At 37.8% G+C, this 23847-nt stretch overlaps 1 protein-coding gene and 1 long non-coding RNA gene across 5 annotated transcripts in view; one reads left to right on the plus strand and one right to left on the minus strand.

Moving 5' to 3' along the window:
• gpc6a (glypican 6a) overlaps positions 1-23847 on the minus strand; it is a 153545-nt gene that overhangs the window by 65415 nt on the left and 64283 nt on the right. For all 3 annotated transcript variants that reach the window (XM_039609537.1, XM_039609535.1, XM_039609530.1), the window contains exons 3-4: positions 18079-18470; positions 4020-4185 (exon numbers count right to left, since the gene is read on the minus strand). In XM_039609537.1, coding sequence (XP_039465471.1) covers positions 4020-4185; positions 18079-18470 — 558 coding nt within the window. The remainder of the gene's footprint in view (positions 1-4019; positions 4186-18078; positions 18471-23847) is intronic.
• On the plus strand, positions 21495-23226 carry LOC120438940. 2 transcript variants are annotated; one of them, XR_005612266.1, is made up of 4 exons: positions 21495-21921; positions 22446-22505; positions 22602-22692; positions 22858-23225. It is a non-coding gene; the product is annotated as an uncharacterized LOC120438940 (long non-coding RNA). The 2 variants fall into 2 exon arrangements; XR_005612267.1 differs by lacking the exon at positions 21495-21921 and adding an exon at positions 22255-22277 and having other exon boundaries at positions 22858-23226.

Below are 23847 nucleotides of genomic sequence, written 5' to 3' on the forward strand. Positions count from 1 at the left end.
TCAGTTGCATTTTTAACACGAAGGAATGAAACAGTAAGTATGTCGAGTGTGACTGGTAATATTAGCTAGCGTTGCTGGGGCATTGAACAAGAACATTAAACTAGAATTAGGCTAATTAGCTGAAAATACTGAAGCCACCCATCAAACTCTTTTCATGTTAAGACTGTGAAATGTGAAATCCAATAACAAGCCTGACATTTGGAGTTACAGCTGCAAAGCAATTTTTAAACCTCCTATTTGAGAAGGAGGTTAACAGTCAATTATTATCTGTCTCTAATTTTAGCCACGTGTAGCTGAGATGGTTATGTTACACTGATAACATTTGCTTGTCAAAAATGACGTTGTTCACGGTGTAGCCTGAGCCTAAAAAGCTACTGTAGAGTTTGAATAATAGGATGCATGTCCCTTCCTCTTTCTCTCTCTCCGTCTCTCTGAGGGTATTTTAACAAGGTGCTGACAAGAAAAATGATAATGATGTGTCTGTCATGATGCAGAGCTGGGTAAATTTGTCACAATGGCAGGTGACTGATGGTCTAGGATCATCCAACGGCCAAACCCTGAATTCTTTCCCTGAACACACACGCAGACACACACGTGTAGACGCACACAAAAATCACTCAGCACGGGTAGCTACAAGCAGGTAAATCACTTTCTTCCTCAGGTTTATCCTCATTGTTCATGAACTGCCTGTCTTTTTTTTTCAGCCTGCAAGTCACAATGTCATTACAGTAACCTTTACAAAGTGTAAACTACTGTACTGTGACTGTAACTTTATATGTATGGAACCGATGCTGTGATCATTCTTCTTCTGCATAGCAATATGTAGGCTACATCAAAGTATTCACCAAGGTCGTTACTGTTTCAATGCTACACAGATTTCAGGGATAAAGCAGTGTTCCTTTCTGCTTTAATGCTCGCATAGACACAATGTGATGCTGACATCTTAACATGCAAACTGCTTTTTTTTAATGTATACAATAAAATCAGCAGTTGGTGTTAATTTGTTTGATTGTCAATATTTTAGTTTCTAATCTCATGGCGAGGCATTGTCAATGTTAAGAGACGTTTTAATGGTTCTGTAAAGCATTTAGAGCAATCTCTCTTCTCTTATTCAAAGCCAAAGCATAGGCCATTTTCACAGCAGTTACTCTGATATGAAAAGGTAGGTAAAACCCAACTGTTATAAGGACATTATGAAGGTTATGTGCTGCGTTTACCTGCTATTTCATGTCAAAATGGTTGCTGTGAAAAAAAAAACTTGTGTAATCTAGATAGAAGGAAAAATATTTCACCACCTACTCATGCATAGTACCACTGAGATACTGTCTTTTAATACTTACAATATTAATAATTAAATAGGGTTAGGTTAAAAAATATATAACAAGGTGTAAAGAGCATTGCATAGATTAGATATATTTAATCTATGTTATGCTTGACCTATTGGCTTATTTTATAGATTAAATGTAATATTGAATTAATTAATTAATTATTCAACAAAAAACCCCACAACACCAAAACCATCATCTAACAAACAAACAAGAATTAAATTACCAAACCTTGTTTTACATTTTCCACTATTCAAGAGACACAACATATCTTATGGCAGATAAATTGTGATTGTCATTTTCTCAGCAAACAGGAGATGTGGCGCAAATTTTATGTGCCGAGAGAGAAAAGACCGAAGTCACTGTGAGTTTTGTGTTTGGTGACTGAGCAGACATGCAAAGAACATTTCCATAAATATTTAAAGAGAAAGCAGAAAAGCAAAGCTGTTTTCATACAGTGATGGAGTCCTGCTTATTAAAATCTGCCTTTCAAGGTTTAGATACACTAAAGTGCAACACGTAGCCAGAACCTGATTATTGCGACAGGATTTTATTTCTATTAGTCTAAATGACATGTGTATTAAGTTTAATAATGTTAATGTCAGTAAGGTGGTAAATCTACTGGCATTTAGCGAAGTCTGGTTAAGCCAAAGTATTGTAAGTATAAGAAAAATCCTTCTCAGGAAAGAAGATTAAAAAGAAAAAAGTTCAAATGATAAATTATTCAAACCCAAAAAACTGAAAACACTTGGCCTGCCAGTTATTACCTGGCAAATAAACCAAAGGTAAAAACAAAATGTTCGCAAATTTTGTCCGTTATTTCTGTCTTCTTCAATGTAATTAAAGATCACATTTCCACAGTGAATATCAGGCATGTAAGAAATGACATTATCATTTCATTTTAAGCCACAAAGCCTGTCTGAACAGCAGCAGGGCTCTGGCACCAATTCACCTTAATGTTACTAACTACACCTGTGCTTTTTTCTGCCATGACATTTCAAAATGACCATCATTAAAAATAGATGTTACAGGCATATTGGTACTCTTAAGTATTGTGTGGGAATATATATATTTTATTTTCTTGCTGTGTATTGGAGTGTTAGGAGCCCTACTCTTGTAGTAAATATTTTACTTGCCAGAAATAAAATGAGTGTTTTTCTTGGTAGATTTGGTATAGCAAACATAAATGTAGATTTATTGGCTTGATTTTAATGAAAATAGAGAAATAACACTTTATAAATGCGTTTTTTCTCCTCTTTTTCTTACTGTGGAATAATAAAACAGCCTTGAGCTTCTCCTGTGGTCATACAACTACTGATACCATCAATGGTATCAATAGTGACATTTAAACATGAGCAAAGTCCACTGGTAAATGCCACTGGGGGTTCTTCAAGGCTGTGCATTTAATCTAACCTCCCTTAATAGTTGATGATTTGAAAGGAGGACAATGACAGATTGTGTAGGGGTTCAATCCATAAATTTCTATAATGTAAAGATATGCTTCAGTGGTGAGAACTGACCTGTGATACATTTAGAAGTTGTCTCTGAAAGGCAGATCAATATTTCTTGTGAGCTGCATGGTAAGCAAATTGAAGTACAGTACTTTAGCAACAGATAACAAATACAAAATGTCACCAGACATCAAAAACAAATCTTTTGTAGCAAAAAATAAACATCCCTTGGGTTCTGCATTTCTAATTATAATACAATGAAACACACTGGCTTTCCAAAGCAAAACCCATGTCTGCACAAAAAAAAGTGATTTAGAATTTAAAAAAAATACACTTTTTCTGACACCCCAAGGGTGTTTGGGTCTAACTAGATTCATCGTTCTGTTGCAACAACAGCTTTTCCCATTACTGTCAAGCACATCATCCCTTTGCGACAATAGATTTTCCTCTTCACAACCAAACAAGACACTAACTTTTTAACACATGTCATAAAGCTGTGAGACATCTCATTCAGTGCATGGGGGCCCGTGTTGATCTGAGACTTCAGACGTGCCATTGGAGAGAACAAACGGTACGTCATCTCATGGTTTCTCAAATGACAGGCTTGTCACAAAACAGCGAAAAGCTTAGAAGTGCAGTTCACTTGACACACAGTCTTTGGGGATGTCTCTTAAAAAATGGTGCCCCATTTAAAAAAAAAAAAAAATTCTGTTAGTGTGGGTGGGAGGATGGGATTGGGGTACATAACAAATAAAGCACTGGCCTACAAAAGATCCAGAGGGAACACTCTATATGCCTTCTTGGTATCCATTTAACAGGAGGGCTTACAGCAGCCGGCTGCTTACAGCCAAACTGAAGTGCTATATTACTCACCATGCTCAGCTGGAAACACTATAGAAAATGTGTTTGCCTAGGATCTACTCTCCTTTATCAATCCCTAACAGCAGGGACCAGAGCTTTAAGCACTATGCCAGGGTTCCAGCAATAGCAAACAACATTTCAGACAGAAAAAGAAGAAATGGTTTCACAAATAAGATTTCAGTTTTGTCTCTGTAAATCCTTTAAAGCTGAATCTATCACAGCGCATCCTACTGAATTCCCATCGAGACTATTCAAAGGCACTGCCTTAGAAAAGAAACATGCAGCCTTAGAAGTACAAGCTCAAGTTTGAACACATGCCGACGAACCTACAAAGAAAGAGAAAACGAAAAACAGGTGCAAGGGCACTCGATTCAGATCTTACCAATGAAGAGGTTCCATTCAGAATCTAGGTCTGCCTGGTTTGCTAGACAGCCTCTCATTACGTTGTGACAGTAGTTGGGACAGGGTTTGAGCCCAGGCATTCCACGACAGTATGGACAGTACAGCATCCTGGTCAAGGCTTTAACACATGCTGGAGCTACATTCACCTGCAAAGCAAAGAGATGCTTTTTCAGTTATGCCAGGTATTGAAATGGTGATTATTTCAAATAGGAGATGAAATGTTTGATGGTAGTCAAAGCACCAGTGCATGGCAAAGCATCGGCAGTCAAAAATGCAGTTCCTATATGAAATTATACAGGGGATGGAAGTCGGACGGACACTACACTACTGCATCTTCTGAAGCTTGAAATGTGGAAATCCACCAGATGAAACTGCATGACAACGTTTACATCTCTGTCCATCTCCATTTATTGTGAAGGCTGTGCCTTTTGTTGTTGGGCCATGTAACTGTGCTGGCTTGAGTAAAAGTGACAGGATTCTCACATCTGCTTCCCCTCAGAGGTGGGGATGCAGAACGGGGAGTACATCTGATAATTGGCCTGTCAGCCTCTGTATTCATGGTTGACTTTAGATTTTGAACAGCACACACTGGAGACTTCTAGTGTGTGTGTGTGTGTGTGTGTGTGTGTGTATGTGTGTGTGTGTGTGTGTGCGGGGATGGTTCCGATCGGTCAGCAAAGCAGGATAGTTAAAAGTAAAGCTAACTAAGCCACAAAGTGACGTATCCTTACATTTAAGCAATAAAAAATAATTCAGCAGCTCTTTGGTCTAGCAGATATTCAATGTATACTAACAATTTAAATATGTGGAAGAAATATTGATAAAATATATGCAATATAGTGCATAAGTCAGGTTAAACAGTCATAACTAATTTCACTTATTTTATTAATTTAAAGTCTACAAAATCACTGCATTTTTATTCATTTTTTTCACTAATGTATCACTTTAGTGCTACTTAAACTTCTGTTAATTTTGGTACTGTCAGAAAAAATAAAGAAATAAAAAACAAAGACAGACGGCACAAAGCCTGCGACAAAAATAAAGCACAAGTAAAAGAAGAATAAAAGAAGATGAAAATGAAAAGAGAAGAACGCATTAGTGCACTACTGTAGCTCCATGGCAACATCTGAGGCTTTGCCATGACACTGCATACAGCCTGCGTCTGTTTTTAACATTTCAGCTTGTCTTTGATTTCACTCATACCATGACCAGACCACCTGTGTGTGAAAGCGTGAGTGTGAGAGATTGGGGAAAAAAAAGACAAGAGCGATGTTAGAAAAAAGGCAGAGAGAGAGAGACGGAGAAGCAGAAGGCAGAGATGAGCGCTATTAATGTATTTGCTTCCACTGCTGCTCGGCACCAAGCAACAAGGATCAAATGAACCATCTTTGACATTTGCAATCTGCCAGTGACATCACGCGATGTCTTGTAAGAAGGCCATTAAACCGGGTTGCTAGCTGTCAGTTGTAGCGCTGCGTGTCATCCGCTGGTATGTGTTCTTGTAAATTGTTTATATCTCTCTGGGAGTGTAGCGAACATATGGGAATTTTTCAGGAACAAGGTTCATTTGACAACACATTAGAAAGCTGACATGCATGGGAAACCAGAGTGTTAGAAACCGTTAAAAATATAGGACATTACTGCGTTATAGACAGAATTAGGAGGATATTACTACTGGAGAGCTGGAACGCACACACACACACATATATAAATAAATCTGTGTGTGAGTGTTTTGCTATTTTCTACTCACGCACCACAGTCACACACCACACTCATGATGCCCTAATGAGGAGTTGTAGATGTTAAAAATATATTAATAATCACTTAGAATATGCTTACAGCTACATTACTATATCTTATAGCCCATTTAAAAATTAATAGTGGTGTAAAGTAAAATGCTGCTAATCGACATATTTATAAATAATTCATATATTTATTATGCTGTTTGTTTGTTTTTTAAAGTGACATACTGTACACTGTTCAGCGTACTGTTATAGGAGCCTACTATAAAGCCTTATGGAACACTGCGAGTGCAGTTTTGTAATTTAATTTCTACATTTTCCGATTCACAAACTGAGATCGAGGAAGTTTTTTTTTTTTTTTTTCTAAAAGAAACATTAGAGCAAACTGAGAGTGAACAGGCTGTGGAGAAATCCTAAGATGCTGCCAAGGATGCAGAGCAACAAACACCAAGAAAACAGAGAGACAGATACAGATGAAGCAGACGGAGAGAAAACCGGACAAGACACTAGCAGACAAACAGAAGGAATAGGCAGGTGCTGTCACCACACTTGGACACAGAAACAGGACCAACTAAATGCCAATCACAGTGTTTGGTTTGGAGAGAACATCCTGTAAAATTCCACAGACTTTCTGCTTCCAAATGTACACTTTATGATTTTCAGGATCCAAACATATCACACTATATATATGTATTTATATATATATATTGCCATCTATTTACAGACCCTGAAGAGCAGTCTCCAGTGACAGTGCTCTCATCTTTAGATCTCAGCCTGTTTTCTTCCCTTGCCTTCACTACTTGCACTTCATAAAAATCCGTATCACACATAAATTCACAAAGTCTGACTGCAACATGCAATTCACCAATCGACTGCGACTGAGACAGGGATGAGACACTTTTCCGATTACGCTCCCACCCACATCCCTGTGCTTCTTCAGAAATATCCCGTGCCCTCTCCCTCATCAACGACTCAAATCCCGCAGATTAAATACATTATCCTATCGAGCATTTGAATCATTTTTGTTTCGCAAGCTAATTTGCATATAAATATGTTTTGTGTAGTGAGAGAGAGAGAGCTTGTCCCTTTTGTTTTCTCTTTTGGCTCATCGTGGCCTAGTCACTGTACCTGAGCAGCAACATGAAATCCAGTTTAAACCACAATAGTAAAACAACAACCAGTTGACAGCATGACTTTGGAATATCCGTGCTTGATAAATTCCTTCTTTCACTGCTGTGGTATAAATGATGGCAACATCACAGAGGAGGCTAATGAAAATATAGTCTCTGCATCATCTGCAACATCAACATGCAATTTTTTTTCCCAACTTGTAATAAGGATTTTATTATTTATTTAAATATTGAATAATAATGTTATTGAATAATAATATTTTTTTAAATTGTCAGAATAACTTACTTCTGTCAATCCAATTACACTTGGCCCAGTTTCTCAACATATAGAGAGAAAACACTCGGATTTTTTTTTTTTTAAACCACAGTCCAGTTTCAACTACGTGCTTTATATTCAATGTGGCTTTTTTGTGGCAACAGAAGAAATACATTTAATACTGCAAATGGGAAAAGTGCTTTAAGCTGCCCTAAAGCTTTGTGAGCCTTTGGAAAATTTGCATTAAAATGGTGCCTCCTAACACAATTATCTTAGTGGGATTTTTTTACATCATCGCTGTTACTGTGCCCAGCAGTCGCCGGGTGCCCTGGATGAAGGGTAATCTGATAATCTTGTTAGCACTTATTTACAGTTGAGTAGATAAAATATTTCACAGCAGGCTGAGGGGAGAACTTGGAAGTGAGATGACTCAGATCCAGAGCGAGATTAAAACACTAATCTACTCATCTGATGTTTAAGTGCAACGATAACACCGCATGGAGAGCATGTGCTTGCGTGCGAGTCGCTGTGTGTGTTTTGGAGTCGTGGAGGACGAATTCAGATCCTCTAAGCAGAAAAAAAAAAACTTAATTAAAGTTCCAAATTGATAAATATGAGTGCCTATTATACTAAAAAATAATGTACTTTAGGCTTTAAAGTTATTACATTTTTTAAAGTGACTAAAGATAAAACACTGCATAGTTAATATTTTACCTTTTCATAACTTTTAAGTAGATTTTCTTGCATACCTTTTTGTTCACATATATTGACACAAAACCTATTATAATATTTACATTATGTGATATTGACTTTGTTCTGTAAGTGCATTTACATAAGGACAGTGTGTGAGTAAATGGACTATAAGAATGGGGTGAGCCACAAACAGCAGCCAACTCATTAGCCTGCTTGAAGATGTGGTCAGCTCCTGAGGTAAGCGTAAACATTACCAACAATTTAAAGTGCAAGATTATAAATGCAATGAGCCTTATGGGCAACAGCACAGCAAGCTCCAAGCTTTTCTAACTGCATCCCATAAGGGGCCACAGTCAGGGGCCATTACACACACCTGAATTCAATCAGCAATAAGACACATCAATGATGGGTAAATCATTAGAATACGAATAAAAGCGTTACCATTAAAATAAGGGATAACTCTGAAAGACACTCGGAAGACATCACCTTGTCTCTCCGACAAGGTGTTGCCATGCGTATACGGTGTGAGCTCCCTTTAGGGGTAACAAAGTAGGAGAAGCAAAGACGATGGAAATTGCTTTGTGCCACCAAGTAATGAAGTTGTGAGAAATGACAATGACTTTGCAAGCTACCAAGGCCAATCAAGGGGAACACTTGTGGGACGGTGAGACTGTCGCCAAAAAATTGTCTCAATAGTTCTGTCATAATTATTGTGACAGGTTGTGTTGCTTCGCACTGATTGGACATGGATGTAAGACTGCATTGCTGCCCCAGTGTCCCCACTCAATTCCACAGCCATTAGTGTCAATGGCAATATGAGTGATTTGTTACTGTGCAAATAAGACTACCATCTGCTACCAAGAGAAACATGTGCTTGGTTGCATAAATCTCCGTGTAAAACTTAACCGCTGATTTCTTCCTAACCAAAGGGTAGCATTACAGGATATTGCAATAAACATCTGATATTAATTCCATAAGTCACAGGAAATGCAAATTGTAAGAAGACGATTAGCAATTTCACGAAAATGCTCACGCTGCAAGTAAAATCTGATCAAATAGTTTTTATGTTTGTCGAAGTCCTACTTTTACTTTAGACGTACTGTGAGAAAAGCTACTTTAAAATAAACCAATATTTAAAAAAGTCACGCTTATGCACAAGCTACTCCTTGTAGAAACGATCCAGTCTGAGAGATAACAAGAAAAAGGGTTTTGGGGAGCTTGGGAACCATTTTGGTGATGAACAAGCTTCATTGTAATGGCTTGCCAAATTGCCCTCTCCAGAAAAGTATTGCAGTTCATTTAACCATGAAGGTGATCTGACCCCGACCAAGTAGTATTACTTCTCTAAACATAGCCACATCTTAATCACAAGGGTGTCAGAGCAGAAAATACTCATATGGGTCCTTGTGGGAGGTGCCAACAGATGTCCTGAATTGTACTCTATGTAGGTAGATATTTTTTATGTATTTTTTATGTATATTTATTACCTGTGTCTATGTATCTTACATGTACCGTATACTCCCATATCCAGTCAAATTATAAGATGTTGATTTAGCAGTAATGTATACCAATTTTAGAATTGTATAGTAGTATTTGTCACAGTGGCAAATGCCATACATGGTGAGTAACAAATAATTTTGCTCTAATTAAAAAAAAAAAAATTCAATTTACAAATACAGTGTAATACAATATAATAGAAATACATTATAGTACAATTTAAAAATACATTTAGAGGCTTACATTTACTCAGATTTACATTTAAACGGGGCAGCTAAGGTAAAACAAAAAAAAAGGTAACAAAGTAACAAAAACAAAGTAAACTTTATGTTTATAGTACTTTAGTACATACAGACCAGGCAAAATAAATGCACCAAAGTTGTCATTGAGAATAAAACCCGATCTTCAGCCCTTCATACTAATCACACCTCCTTTCTGTGCTTCTCCATAAACTTCAGTCTCCCTCCACTCTGCATGTTAAATGTAAGCTGGAGCCAAGACAATTCCAGAGGGGCTGCACTAAAATCAGCTGCTGTCAAATCAATGAATGTCTGAAACAGACAGAATAATCCACATGTGAGCATCTGTGCCTCAATGAAACAACACAGTGGTACTTGGGGGACCCCTGTGACCCACTCAAGTCAGCTCAAGTGTCTGTCTTTGTTGAGACGTGGGCACAACCGTTGATCTGCCCTGACATATTCCATGTTATGTAGCATGTCTGGAGCAGCAGTTGGGTCTGTTTCTTTAATTTACGACGACAAGGGAAAACACGTTAAAAATCAACCTCACGCTGCTCATTGACTAGGCACGGCGTACCATGAGCGATTCACCATCTCTAGTGAGTACAAGACCTTCATATACTACATTGTTATCCATCTGTCGTGTTGCCTCCTGGATTATAGCGTAGCACTCACCCTCTGTCCAGCTGACTCTAAAGGTCTGCAGCCCAGCCTGAATGTCAGGGGCAGACAAGTCTCTGTGCTGCCAAGAAACCTCTGAACAAATGTCACAACACTGCTGCTGACAACTTTCTCTAAGTGCTTGTTAAATAAAGATGTGGTGCCATACACTTTAAATCAAGGTGCAAAAAGTTGTCATAAGAGTGATGTGGGCTGCTCCAGTCGGATGACATATTTCCACAAGTTGATGAGAGGTGGATAAGAGGTATTTTATAGGACATGTTAAAACTTGATGGATCATTTTTCTAAATTTTTTGACAAATTGCCACCCTTTTGTATTTTGTTCCAAATTTCCACCCACTCTGTACTTGGCTCACTGTGCCCTTTAGAGTATTCAATGCTGAATGGAAGAAGGCACAGGCTAGTGAAGAGAGGAGGATACAGTATATTTCTTTATTATCCTTTCTTATAATGTTCTTGTATTTCAGACCACATGCTGTCTTTCATTTTTTCCAACATTCTGCAGTTCACTACAGATCAAAATCTTTTAATTAAAAAGGACATCTTTGGTGCAGCACATTTCCCGATGACGTGCCAACCCTTTTGAGCCAGTTGCCATCTGCCGTCACAGCACTGTGGCTGAGGCCTTATCCCCGGCAAGCTGTGTGAGCTGTGAGCCAGCAAGAAAGAAGGAGACAGACAGAGAGAGAGAGAGAGAGAGAGGAGGGGGCATGCATGAGAGAGAGAGAGAGTGAGAGAGGAAGTTCGTCTGGTGCATCTGTATCTGTGTGGGCCTCGGCTAAGAAACATGGACGGACCACACTCGCTCACGAAGGAGGTCACTTAATCTGCCCTGAGCAGAATCTGCTGTCAGACTGCTCTCGTTCACTGTTTGGTTTTGCAACATATTAATTACAAGTAAAGACACTGAACTACAAAATCACATGAACGCAGTCACAGTTTCTTAATCAAATTAAGGCATTTTGTATCTTCAGCTAGAAGTGATACATCTTTAATTGCTAATGCAATCTGTAAAAACGCACCCAGCTCCACTGGCATTGTCTGCAGTGTCAAAGCGTACTGCAGTTCGCATTATATGCATCTCTTTTGAGGTGTGATTACACAAACTTATTTTCGTCTATGGCAATTTCCTTTTCAATTAAGAATTGGAGTCATTATTGTTTTTTATTCTGGCAGTTGTTTTTGTTCTCTTAATTGGCTAATTGTTTTGTCTGGAAATGTGAGAAATGAATGAAAAATGTCCAACCACATTCCCAGGGGGTCCTAGATATAATACACATAATAAAAGTAACTGTTTTGTTCCAGCAAAACAGTTACTTTGTAACATTGTTATATTTCTGTTTTCAGCTTGTTTGATGTGTGTGAATGAATTCTCTTTATATACTTTCAAATGTGAACTAGCTTGCCCTGAAATTGCTATTTGGCTGATGAATATAAAAATGATTATACTAGGATTAAAGTTATTTGTACTTCTACAGCCCATGACCTGTTGGATGAAACATGTCTGACGTGGTCCAAACTCCAGTAACACTTGTATATACAGAACAACATCATCAAACTACTAAGAGACTACTAACTAAGAGATAACCCATCGACTTTTTTTCACATGATGAGCCAGTCACATGATAGCAACTCGTTTGAAAATAGACATGATGAAGATGACCTGCATCAATTAAACACCAAAGCTGACCACGTCCATCCTGCCTATCTGCTGGAAGCAGCCATCTTCTGATGTCAGCTGATGTTCAAATCATCTCAAACTGGTTTCGTAAACATGGCAGTATGTTCACTGTACTCAAATGGCCTGAGCATCAGAAAAGGGAAGACAGGTGATTTATGTGACTATGAATGTGAGATGGTTGGCAGTCCCAGACATGCTGGTTTCAGAAACTACTAATGTGCTGTAAATTTCCTCCACCATCTCTAGTGTTTACAGAGGCTGGTCCAGAAAGAGACAATATCTAATGAACGGCAGTTACCTGGGTGAAAATGCTTTGCTGATGTCAGAGGTTAGAAGAAAATGGCCACACTGCTTTGAGGTGATAGGACAGCAAAAGTAACTAAAATAACCGCTCATTAAAATGAGGGTATGCAGAAAAGCATGTTTGAATGCACAATATGTTACATGCTGAAGCAGATGGGCAGCAGAAGACCACAGCAGTCATGCTTGTTAGCTGAGAATTGGAAGCTGAGCCTGCAATTCACATGGACCAAAACTGGATCATAAAAATTGGTCTGCACTAATGAGTCTCATCTTGTCCTGTGACATCTTGTTGGTAGGATCAGAATTTGGATTAAAAACATGATGGCTTAGGACCATTATACTTTGTATCAACAGTTTAGGGCTGTGGTGTTGGTGGTGGTAGTGGTGTGATGGCGTGTGGGATATTTTCTTGGAGCACTTTGTCCTCGTTAGTACCAAATTTCATTCAAACACCACAGCCTACGTGCATATTCTTGGTGACCATGCTGCTTCCAGCAGGATAACACACCACGTCACAAAGCTCAAATCGCCTCAAACTGGTTTCTTGAACATAACCCAGTGAGTTCACTGTGCTCAAATGACCTCAGCAGTCACCAGATCTCAATCCAATACAGCACCTTTGGGATGTGGTGGAACAGGAAATTTGCATCATAGTTGTGCAGCCGAACAATCTGCAGGAACTGTGTTATGCTATCATGTCAGTATGACATGGACCAAAATCTCTGAGAAATGTTTCCAGTATTTTGTTGAACCTATGCAATGAAGAATTAAGGCATTTCTCCAAGTAAGGTTTAACTAATAAAGTAGCCATTAAGTGTATTCTCAAAAGTTAGTATTCATGATATGAGAATGGTTTGGTTCTAAAAGTGGCCTGGTTGGCCAATATATATCACACACATCATACAGGCATCAGACAGAAAAGAAAAGAAAAACAAATCTCAGGGCTTTATAATGTAGTACATTATAAAAAGAAACATATCTGTCTGTGTGCAGATTAAATGACAGTACTGTACTTGACCTTTTTTTCTTAGAACTAACTTTGTTAGCACTACTTTGCTGAACACTAGTATGTATACAAGTACAGCTGGTGCATATTTTAGACACGGCGGTGATTTACACAACAGCTAAATGAATGTGCTAACTGCGATTAGAACAACAAAAGTGAAAACATGTAAAATGACTGGCATCATTTTCTGAAAGTGAATGAAAATGCTCTCTGATTAGTAGGACTGTTTAAATTCAAACAAGCACATATTTACTGCTGGGTGGCAGCAGTGAATATGTGCTTGTGTTTCTGTCTTTTTTTTTGCTGAATGTTGAATGCATTGGTTAAAAGTAAAGTCGGGCAGCGAGTTCAAAAAGCAGAAAAACAAAACATGAGCACGTATGGAAAGCACATGGAACTGATGATGATATTTCTCACGTGTCAGCAAAGAAATCTGGCAGTGCATTAATCTAAGGTAAATGTTGTGTAAAGATTAGAAACTGCCTCAGAGCTTAATGTGAAATTATCTGACAGTTCGTGGTCGGAAATGAGTGTATAATGAGATCACCGTGGCAGTATAAGCCATCAGGGAAAACAAATCCCTCTCTACAAAATACCCTACTTCCTTCCATCATCGTGAGCAAAAGTGCACCACGGACTACGCTGGCTTCCCATGCGTATGCAGAGTGAGTGATAAGTGCTTTAAATGCCTGAACTTTAAACCGTTCAAAAATTCCAAATCCCTACAATCTTCTTTGAGTAGGTCTTAATGTAGTTGGACTGTGTTTTAAGTACCGCTAGGATAAAACTCCTAATGGTCATCATAAACTGTAATCCAGAGGGATTCTGCTCTTAATCCAGGATCGAGGTCCAGGAAACTGTTCAGTGCAAGTCTAGTGCAATCTCATTTTATGGCGTGATATCTCTCCTGCTCTGACTTTACACCGTACAGCACTGTGTGTTAGCTGTAAATATTTATGGCTCATCGTTTTGGTGCATAATCCAGATGCAAAGTAACATGGAAAATTAAACAGACAGCTGGTTGAAGGCAAGCATCACATGGACAAAGTGTGTTTTTCCATTCTAAAACCTCGAGTTTTAAACATTTAATGATCAGTTTGTATATTTGAATTTAAGCCCCAGTGTTGTTAGAGTTACCCACTAAGCATCATTTGCAGTGTGCGACACTTTACATATAAATGAGACTCAAAACCTGTAGCAACAGACGATTTATTTCGCCATTTGTTTGCAATGTCCCTGACAAACCTGTTGGTCTAATGATCTTTCACTAGCAACCTGTAAAGCACATGTGTGGAAAAAAAAGGAAAAAAAATCAATGGCAAGTGAAAAGACTCCATCTTCTAAGACTGCCTGTAAATAGAGTTTGTAGTGAGACTCTTTTGTCAACTGGACAAGCAAGAATGATGAAATCGAGCTCAATCTTGATGCTGCCAATCCATCAGGGACAATAAAAAGTTTATAAATTATCATTTAACTAAATTATCTTTATACGTACATATGCACCGATCCATCATGTTCTGTAAAAAAAAAAAAAAGTATTTACTGTAAAGTAATGCTGACTTTTGCTTCTCCTCAGAATAATTTTAACTAAACCTGCAGCAGAATCAGAGCACAGAATTCTACCTTCGTGACAGATGGTGTGTTTGTCACAGCAGTCCAGCTCTGAGGTATTTTTCAACACTATTTGTTCGCAAATGGTCTGCTAATATAACACACTGCCAAATGACCAAACACTGATTTATGAAGCTGTAGTAATTGCAGTAGTAACGCAAAAAAACAAAAACAAAACTGCATTCTGCCATAAAGCATATAAAAAGTCTCGGATCCTTGTGGATCTGCAACTGAACGGGATGCAATAGTGTGCTTAAACCCAAGAAGTTTTACATTGCTATTTACTCTAACAGTGTGCGGTAAGGAGATGCATGTGGATTTATGCCACTGAAAACAGCACGGCACCGAGGGTGATTCTCAGGTCAAGGTGATTTGTCATGTCAAACAACTTTTCACCTCGACTTCTTCGGTTGTTCACCGGCCTGACAGCCTTCAGCAATGCCACAGTGTTTCCAGGCTCCGCTTCATAATTGATGAGGAAGAAGGGAATATGGGATTTGATCCAGAGTGGCGGTGCCTTTTGGGCCTAGGACGGATGTATAGAGGTGCTCATTTTAACTCTTCCTCTGAAGTGGCTATGCCACTAAGGGAATGGTGACTAGCTCAGTGGTAAGCTAAAAGACATTATGAGCATTAAAAATGACCAGCTCTTTAGGGATTATACACGGCAGCAGAATATGACATAGCACTTTAATATGTACATAATACTGAGGTGGAAAATTCACAATCCTGTGAAATAGTGCAAGTATAGGGTGGGGCAGTGGGGGAGACTGATCATACATCACACTGATGGTAGAAGTTCAAAGATAAAATATAAATTAAGGGATGATTTGGTTTTTGATCTAATGAAGAAATATGAAGAAATTAGACAGTGAGTTTCAATGTAACCATTTCTTGTGGTTAAGTATGATGTGACTTCTTATAAGTCGTAATACGGTGTACACTGTAACAAATCTTCCTGCTGAATTACAGTAAACTGCTGGCAGCTCTATTTGTCAGCATGAAACTCTGGAGTGCATAAAGAACATTACAGTACTGTGCTGTAATTATCTAAAGTAAGGATTTGAATAAACCTTACAATATATTAGTCCTAGTTTTTGTGATATGACTGAAATGATGTTGTGGGACTTGAAGCAACATGATTTCACTTATGCAAAGAAAGTCAAACTCCAGCTTAGCTTAACTGCCAAAGAAAAATACCATACTGTATTCCTACTTGCTGTTCACATTGTATTTCTAAAAAGCATCAGCATTTCAAGTATTCACTGTACTTAAGAAACATTAGTGCACTAATTTCCCTGAATTTTTTTGCAGGAGTATGTCTGAGTTCCAACCAAAATTATGAAAAAGAAGCAACTAAATACCCTAAAAATTGCTCTTCACAGTGAAACAGATAGCTTAGGTGAAATATTACCAAAGGTGAAGGTTGACTGTGTAGTCTTTTGTCTAAACATTACTTTTTATGCAGTCACAGACCAAAGTTCTAATATAAATTTAATGCATTCAGTTGTGTTCACACTCTATGATCTGTCTCGACTTTACACAGGGAGTTAAGCCTCCAACATAAAAGTGAACTGCACAGATCATTTATTTTTTTGCCCTGCCACTCTTGCATCCACTTCCTTCTTCTTTGCTCTTCTTACAATTTCTCTCCCTTGTCGAATTGAAAGGGACGGCGAGCTTCAAGCTAAAAAGGAAACTGCAACGAATCGGATCACTGCTGAACTCTGAAGACATTTTTAAAACTTGATGTTTGAACTTATGAGCATCTAGTTTCATATAATTTGTGTCTAAAAGCAGGTGAAGAATATTACTTTTGGAAGGGCCAGCACTTTCCAGACTAAAATTATTGTTATGATTTATCAGTCATTTAATTAAATCTTTTAATGTCTCTGCAAAATAGTTCATTTAGTTTCTATTTTAAGGATAAATCTGTTTCAGTAAGCCTTAAAGGTGTTATGTGTTTAGAGTATGTAAAAAGTACTTTTCTTTAGAGCGTGCTTTTTAATCCTATGCTCACAAATCATCCAGAAGGCTTTTTTTGTGTTTTATAAATTGTAAACCAACAGAATCAAAAGCTGATGATGACTCTAACTAGAAGAAACTGGCTTCAAAATGAAACTGTTTAATTAAGCTCTCTAAGCCCCCACCTTCCACATCTACTTCCACAGTTTTCAGAACCCCACTCTCTTTTAAACTAAATGATGGAATCCAAATGTAAATAACTCAAGTTGGATCATTAATACCGGTGTTTGAATCGACTTCATAGCACAGATCCTTCCTGGAACTGTGCAACGCGCCATCTGCAAACAGCTGCGGTTATATCATATCTCATAGTTTTGATGTCCACTAAAAACTGTTGCATAACTTTCTGTGTTAACCGTGGAATTAGAAAACTTATCCACTAAGCCTTTGAAAAAAAAACATTTCAAATCTTCAGGGTTTGATAACAGTCTTAAATATACTTAGTTTACAATCCAATCTATGAAGATTTCAGACGAAACACTAATCAGTTTTAAATAAACTGTCACATCAAAATGAAGCAAATTTTTACTTATGCACACTGTAAAACAAACAAACAAAAAAAACTTGACAAAATACAAACTGCAAAGACAAACAATGCAAACACAATTTCAACATGAAATCTCAGCTGACCTGTGCTTTAATCTTTTCCCTTTTGCAAAGCTTTGCTCTTTGTGAAGGAGTAAAATAATGAATACATATCAAACCGTCTGCATCACCACATTTATCTATGAGAAATGTCTCAAACTGCCCTCCACATCCGAATAAGGTCTGTGCATGAAGTATAATTCATTTGCAATTGTTTAAGATGCATAATGACAAAACCATAGTAACCATCTGTACATGTATTTTGGCTTTTTTTGTACACTATTTTTTCTTTTTTTGATTGTTTTCTAATATATGTATAATCCCCCTTTTCCTTGTGTCTCTTGTGCTGCTGTAACAAGTGAATTTCCCCAGTGTGGGATTAAATAAAGTCTATGCCTATGTCTTAAACAGCTGCAAATCATTTAAATTTCATGCAACGACCTGGAGATCAAACACATCCACAGAAAGTTTTTGTGTTAAAGGATATGTTGTAATGTTTATTGCATTAAAGCTTAAGCCAGCAGTGCTAAACAGTCACAAAGCAAAATCACACTCAAAGCAGCCATGAGAAAAAAACTTAAACTCACCTTAGCAACCCTGTTGGCAACTTCCCGACCCACCATTAGCCCCTGGACAAACGTCCGTGCAGCGATGAACGCTCTGGTGACCTGGGCCTTAAGTTTTCTGGGAATGTCTCCAAAAGGCTTTAGTTGATCTGTGTATTTACTGACGCACTCCAGGTAGTCATCTGTAAAGTGGTACTGGGAGTTAAGTAACTGGAACATGCGTTCCAGCAGCCTGGACCAGAAGTCATTCAGCATCTCTTCCAAGTTGACGTTGCCCCCCGTGTAGTAGCGCTTTAGCTCAGTGAACAGGTCCTGGAATACTTCAGAGTTCTGCATATACAGCTTCCCGTATGTCCGTGTGAACATACTGTTGAGTGACTTCTCAGAATTGTCCAGCAGTTCCAAGAAAAACTCTATATTTATGGATGTTTTGGGAGATGGGAGAGAAAAGGGGACAGAAAAGACACAAAGCTGGGTCACCACGTGATATTTACCATCTTCTTTCCCGCAGCGTAAACCAAACAAAGGCATGAGAACATCTATCGAAGTATGCCTGTTTTATCTATGGTAATTCAGTGGCTTATTTTATGGCCCTGTCTGCATATACAGGAGCAATGTATAGCAGCCAACAATAGGTACTTGATTATGTGAAGAAAGTCAGCTCAAGGCATTAATAATTTAATAGCAGAAATAATGGGCCACAAGGACTATGAATGATTAATGTAAAGTTTCTGATTGCATACTGTAACAAAATATTCATAAGTTTTAGACACAGACACTAGTATACATTATCATCCTGGGCACCCACCATTATTCCCAGACTGAAACAATTTATTTGTCCAGAGGCAGCTGGCCTATGGGCCTATAATTGAATATTGTGTTACGGAGCCTTTATTCCTTTTGAATGATCTGAATAGTGTGTGCCAACATTTTACTGTAATGACCTTTTTTTAATCAGTATAATTGTCACAGAGTTAGTATATACATCTTACATTATGTAACGTTATGTCATTTTATAATAAACCTTTACATCAATTATCTTGTAACATGAAATCTTGCATTTCACAAACATTCTGTAATTACTGAGCACTTCATGCACATGCAGTGGCCTGTTATTGAGTCAGGTTGCTTAAAAATCATTATTAACTCAAAGAACATCGAAATTCACGAGTGAAATTTTGCAATTCAGATTTAACATTCAAAGCAATTATATTATTGTTTCTTTGTCATCTGTCTAAGTGCCTTTCTTCCATGTGAGCACCTGATCTCTGGAGTACTAACTCAGCCAACAAAGAGAAAAATAGAGAGAGAGAAAAAAAAGCAGAATTAGCTGGGGAGTCTCACTGAAGCCTAGCTAATAGGATCCCATGTTCCTGAGTGCACAGGCGTAAATGTTGGGAAGATTATAACACGTCGCTCCAAGCACAAATGTCAAATATTCCTCCACTCTTCTTTGCAAACAAACACTGCAGACATTTTACGTGTCGTGCTTGCTAATAAACCATCGGAGGGCCTCTTCTTCTGGTTGGTATTCTGGGTGGCTGACATTTCTTTGTATTGTTAATGATAGCTGACGTAACCTTACATGGTGGGCACGTGTTGTTTCTGCTTTGATAATATGACAACCCATAAGGCATGATGAATTGGTTCTCATGTAGCCAAGCAGAGTTTAGCTATAAATTATTAAGGAAACAACAAATTCAAAAATCATGTCAATTCTTAAAAATATTATATCTACTATACGGTAGAATGCAATTGTTTCATTTTACAAGATTAACAATAAAATGACCATCATGCCCCACATATAGGAATCATTCTTTACATGATTCCAAGAGTCAGTATAAATATTTGAGCTCTTCATGTATAAAAGTGATGTTTAAACTAATTCCTGGCCATGACATCTGAAACGATGTAAACACTCCTGCAGCTGTGCCGAAGAAGTTTACAGATAATCCACATATCTGCACCAGTGTCACGGCCTGCCAGCTGCAACACCATCACACCTGCATACTCACTGCTTAATATTAGCACAGATGTGCTCTTACATCGCTTTCTGCAGCACTTACAGTTGACATATGCCATATGACCAACTTTGTATTTCTTGCATTTTTATTTTTTTTTTGTGCAAACGGTACGACGTGTCCACACCTGAAACTGCTATCAGTCTAATCCCTAGTCACTCATTCTAGTTTCTTTGCAGCTAAATGACCTGCCACTACACCAACATTTGTTTAAATATTAGCAGCCTGCAGGGCCTTTTCCACTCCATTTTTCCAATTAGATCTGAATCAAGGACACGTAAGCCCTTGTGTATTGCGCATGCTATTGTATCCGTACCATTTAAATTGCTCGCACACTGAGCGGTAAATGTAGAAACTGATGCGCATATGCAGCCCCACATGTGGATATTTACACTAAAATGATTTACACTTAATATATTCTGAAATATTTAGAAATATTTGATTAAGGGTAGTTTGAGCATAAATAGCATATTCTTTTTGTTGGTCGAGAATTCATTTAAAACTACTTGACACTACAGGGTCCTCCCGAGCAGCATCACCACATGAGCTCATGAAGTGCAAACTAATCCAGGAATGCAACATGACCTTCACATGATGAGCTCTGACATTATGAAATGAGTGAAAAGAGCCCATTAATAGTAAATGCCACAAACCTGTGTGATACAGGTCTCAGGTAGTGTATGCTATACACTGTAAAAAAAGTCAGTAAAATATACAGCAAAACACCGTCAAATTCCAACGGTAATGGAGTGTAAAACCAAAAACTTCCTTTACTGTATTAAATAGATTGACTAACCGTTAATTGTGAGACTGGATAAAACTTTGTTTTTACTGTGATAAAATGTTGAAATTATAAATACTGTCTGTGAAAACAAATAAATATGCATACATTTTACAATTAAATATTGTAATGTTGAAAATGTCTGAAAACTTAGATTTTACGGTATTATTTGAGTAAAACTACATCTTTTCGGGTTGTGCACATTGGAATTCACAGTTTAAAGCTGTAGATTTTAAGCAAACAAAAACATTCATTTTACAGAAGCAAGATGTTAAACAATAGGGTCCACCGTAATAATACAACCAGTAAATACCATTTAAAAAAAAAAGCAAAAAAAGCAAATATCAGCAGTGAAAGACAATAAAATTGATAGTATTTTTTTTTATTTTAAAATTCAGATACTGATATACAGATTAAAAGTTAGGCCTGCAGTATATCATTGTTAACCTTCTGATAAAAAAAAATCAACAGCAAAAGAAGATGTTAAAAATAAAGTTTATGGTTGTGAATAAAATTGATTTCAATAATCTTTTTAATTATTATTTTAAAACAACTTTATGTTGTTGTGTTTCACGCCATATTATCAGACCACCTTAAGTGGGTCCGCCTTTAAATTTTGAGTTTGTGTGATCGCTGTTGATTGGTAGCTAAACTGCTGGTAAACTGTGTACAGACGTTTTACGTTCGAATTGCAGAGAAAAAAAAATTCTGGTAGCAACATTGTGCAGTATGAGCGAACCATTTCACCAAAAAAAGGGGAAGCAAGGCAAGATGTGGCTGCAGCGGTCTGCAGACGTGACTTCTGATCAAATTCGAACCACCTCCTAAAGAAACAAAGAGCGACATTACATTGCGGGATGACGTCACCTGAAAATGACCAATAGCGCGGGGCGCTGCTGAGCTGTGTGCCAACCGCTCTTTTTTTCATGCAGGAGACTCAAGTTGGCTTCGCTAACGGACACAGTTTTGAACTCGTATATTAGCGCCATTTATTGCTGCTTGGACCACAGCATCTTCGGAATTTGTAGACATCCTGGCAGCTTACAATTAGTTCGAGGTGAGGTGAGTACATGCAACTTCAAGTTATCTCTGTTATAAAAATCCACCAGCCCAGCGTTTATAGATAATTTTAGCAGTTCGTTTTTTATGAGTGAGGTTGTGAATTTAGTTAGCATTTGTGAGTTGAGTTAGCATTACTGTTGCGAGGGAAGCATTGCTCTGGATTAGTTTCTGTGTTTGGCGTGCTTAATTTGCTAGGGAGGAATTACCAAAGTACATGGAGTTATGTTAACCTGTAATTTCTGTGGTAAGGTAGTTCAGTCATCAAGGGGCTACGTGCTTCATTGTAAACTGCATTGGAATGAGCCACGTTGTTTCTTTCGGTGTATTGAAGCAGGCTGCAAGCAGACATACACCAGGTATGGCGCGTTTAAGGCTCATTTTTACCGAAGACACTCTGCCCCCACCCATGTCACTGGTGTGGCGGTGGTTTCTTCGTTTACATGTGCAATGGCGATGTGTGAACGTCAGTGTCAGAACTCTCTCTTTATGATTAAAAAGGTTTGTTTTGTTCCTGCCCTTTTCAGACACTGAATTTGAGCAGAAACCATAAGGATACTCAAAGGACCTGTGACTCTCAGGAAATGGTGAGATTTCAGGTCATAATCTTTTTTTTTTTTTTTTTCCATTAAATTCATTTTCCTTTTTCCCTTTACAATATTGCTGTTTTGTTTTGTAAACAGCATCAAATGAGAGGGACAGATGAAACAGTTTCAAGACAATGGCAGGAAAAACATGCTGAAGATTGAAACAAACCTTGGCTGGAAATATTTGGTATGTGTTTTACTGTAAATCAAATTGTTGAAAAACATTCAGCTACACTGCAACACAGGAAACTTCATTTGCACTTATTTTGTTACTTTAATTTCTTGTCTCATTATTTTTGTCAGTTATTATTGTTTATGGTGTATGCCCTTCTTGTTTTCTTTCTGAATGCAGAAGGTATCTAGCCAGTCCACAATGAAAGCTTCGTTGCACCCCATGAGTCTTCTGGCAGAAATGATGGCGCCTGTATTCTTTGGTTTCCCTAAACATCACACCCTGCCTGTTTATACGAGGCTCTTCAATTAAGTCTGCACCCAAAGATTCAATAAGAGGTAAGCAGTGGTATTATTCAAGTTTTGCTAAAGAAAGATGGACAGGAGACACTAATCTTAATCAGCCGAGCTCAGGTTCATGTCCAGGTGAGCAGTTTCATACGCTATAAAATGTAGATTGAATGATAGGTCTCATCACCATGCATTCAGCCATTAACTTCAAGTTCTATGATAAATCAATAGGAAACTTAAATACGTTTTCCAACAAATTATGATTGTGATTAGGGCTGCGTTGTCTACAGGGAGTGCAGAATTATTAGGCAAGTTGTATTTTTGAGGAATAATTTTATTATTGAACAACAACCATGTTCTCAATGAACCCAAAAACTCATTAATATCAAAGCTGAATGTTTTTGGAAGTAGTTTTCAGTTTGTTTTAGTTTTTTTAGCTATTTTAGGGGGATATCTGTGTGTGCAGGTGACTATTACTGTGCAGAATTATTAGGCAACTTAACAAAAAACAAATATATACCCATTTCAATGATTTATTTTTACCAGTGAAACCAATATAACATCTCCACATTCACAAAGATACATTTCTGACATTCAAAAACAAAACAAAAACAAATCAGCGACCAATATAGCCACCTTTCTTTGCAAGGACACTCAAAAGCCTGCCATCCATGGATTCTGTCAGTGTTTTGATCTGTTCACCATCAACATTGTGCAGCAGCAACCACAGCCTCCCAGACACTGTTCAGAGAGGTGTACTGTTTTCCTCCTTGTAAATCTCACATTTGATGATGGACCACAGGTTCTCAATGGGGTTCAGATCAGGTGAACAAGGAGGCCATGTCATTAGTTTTTCTTCTTTTATACCCTTTCTTGCCAG

This window comes from Oreochromis aureus, linkage group 1 (genome assembly GCF_013358895.1).
Source record: "Oreochromis aureus strain Israel breed Guangdong linkage group 1, ZZ_aureus, whole genome shotgun sequence".
Lineage (NCBI taxonomy): Eukaryota > Metazoa > Chordata > Actinopteri > Cichliformes > Cichlidae > Oreochromis > Oreochromis aureus.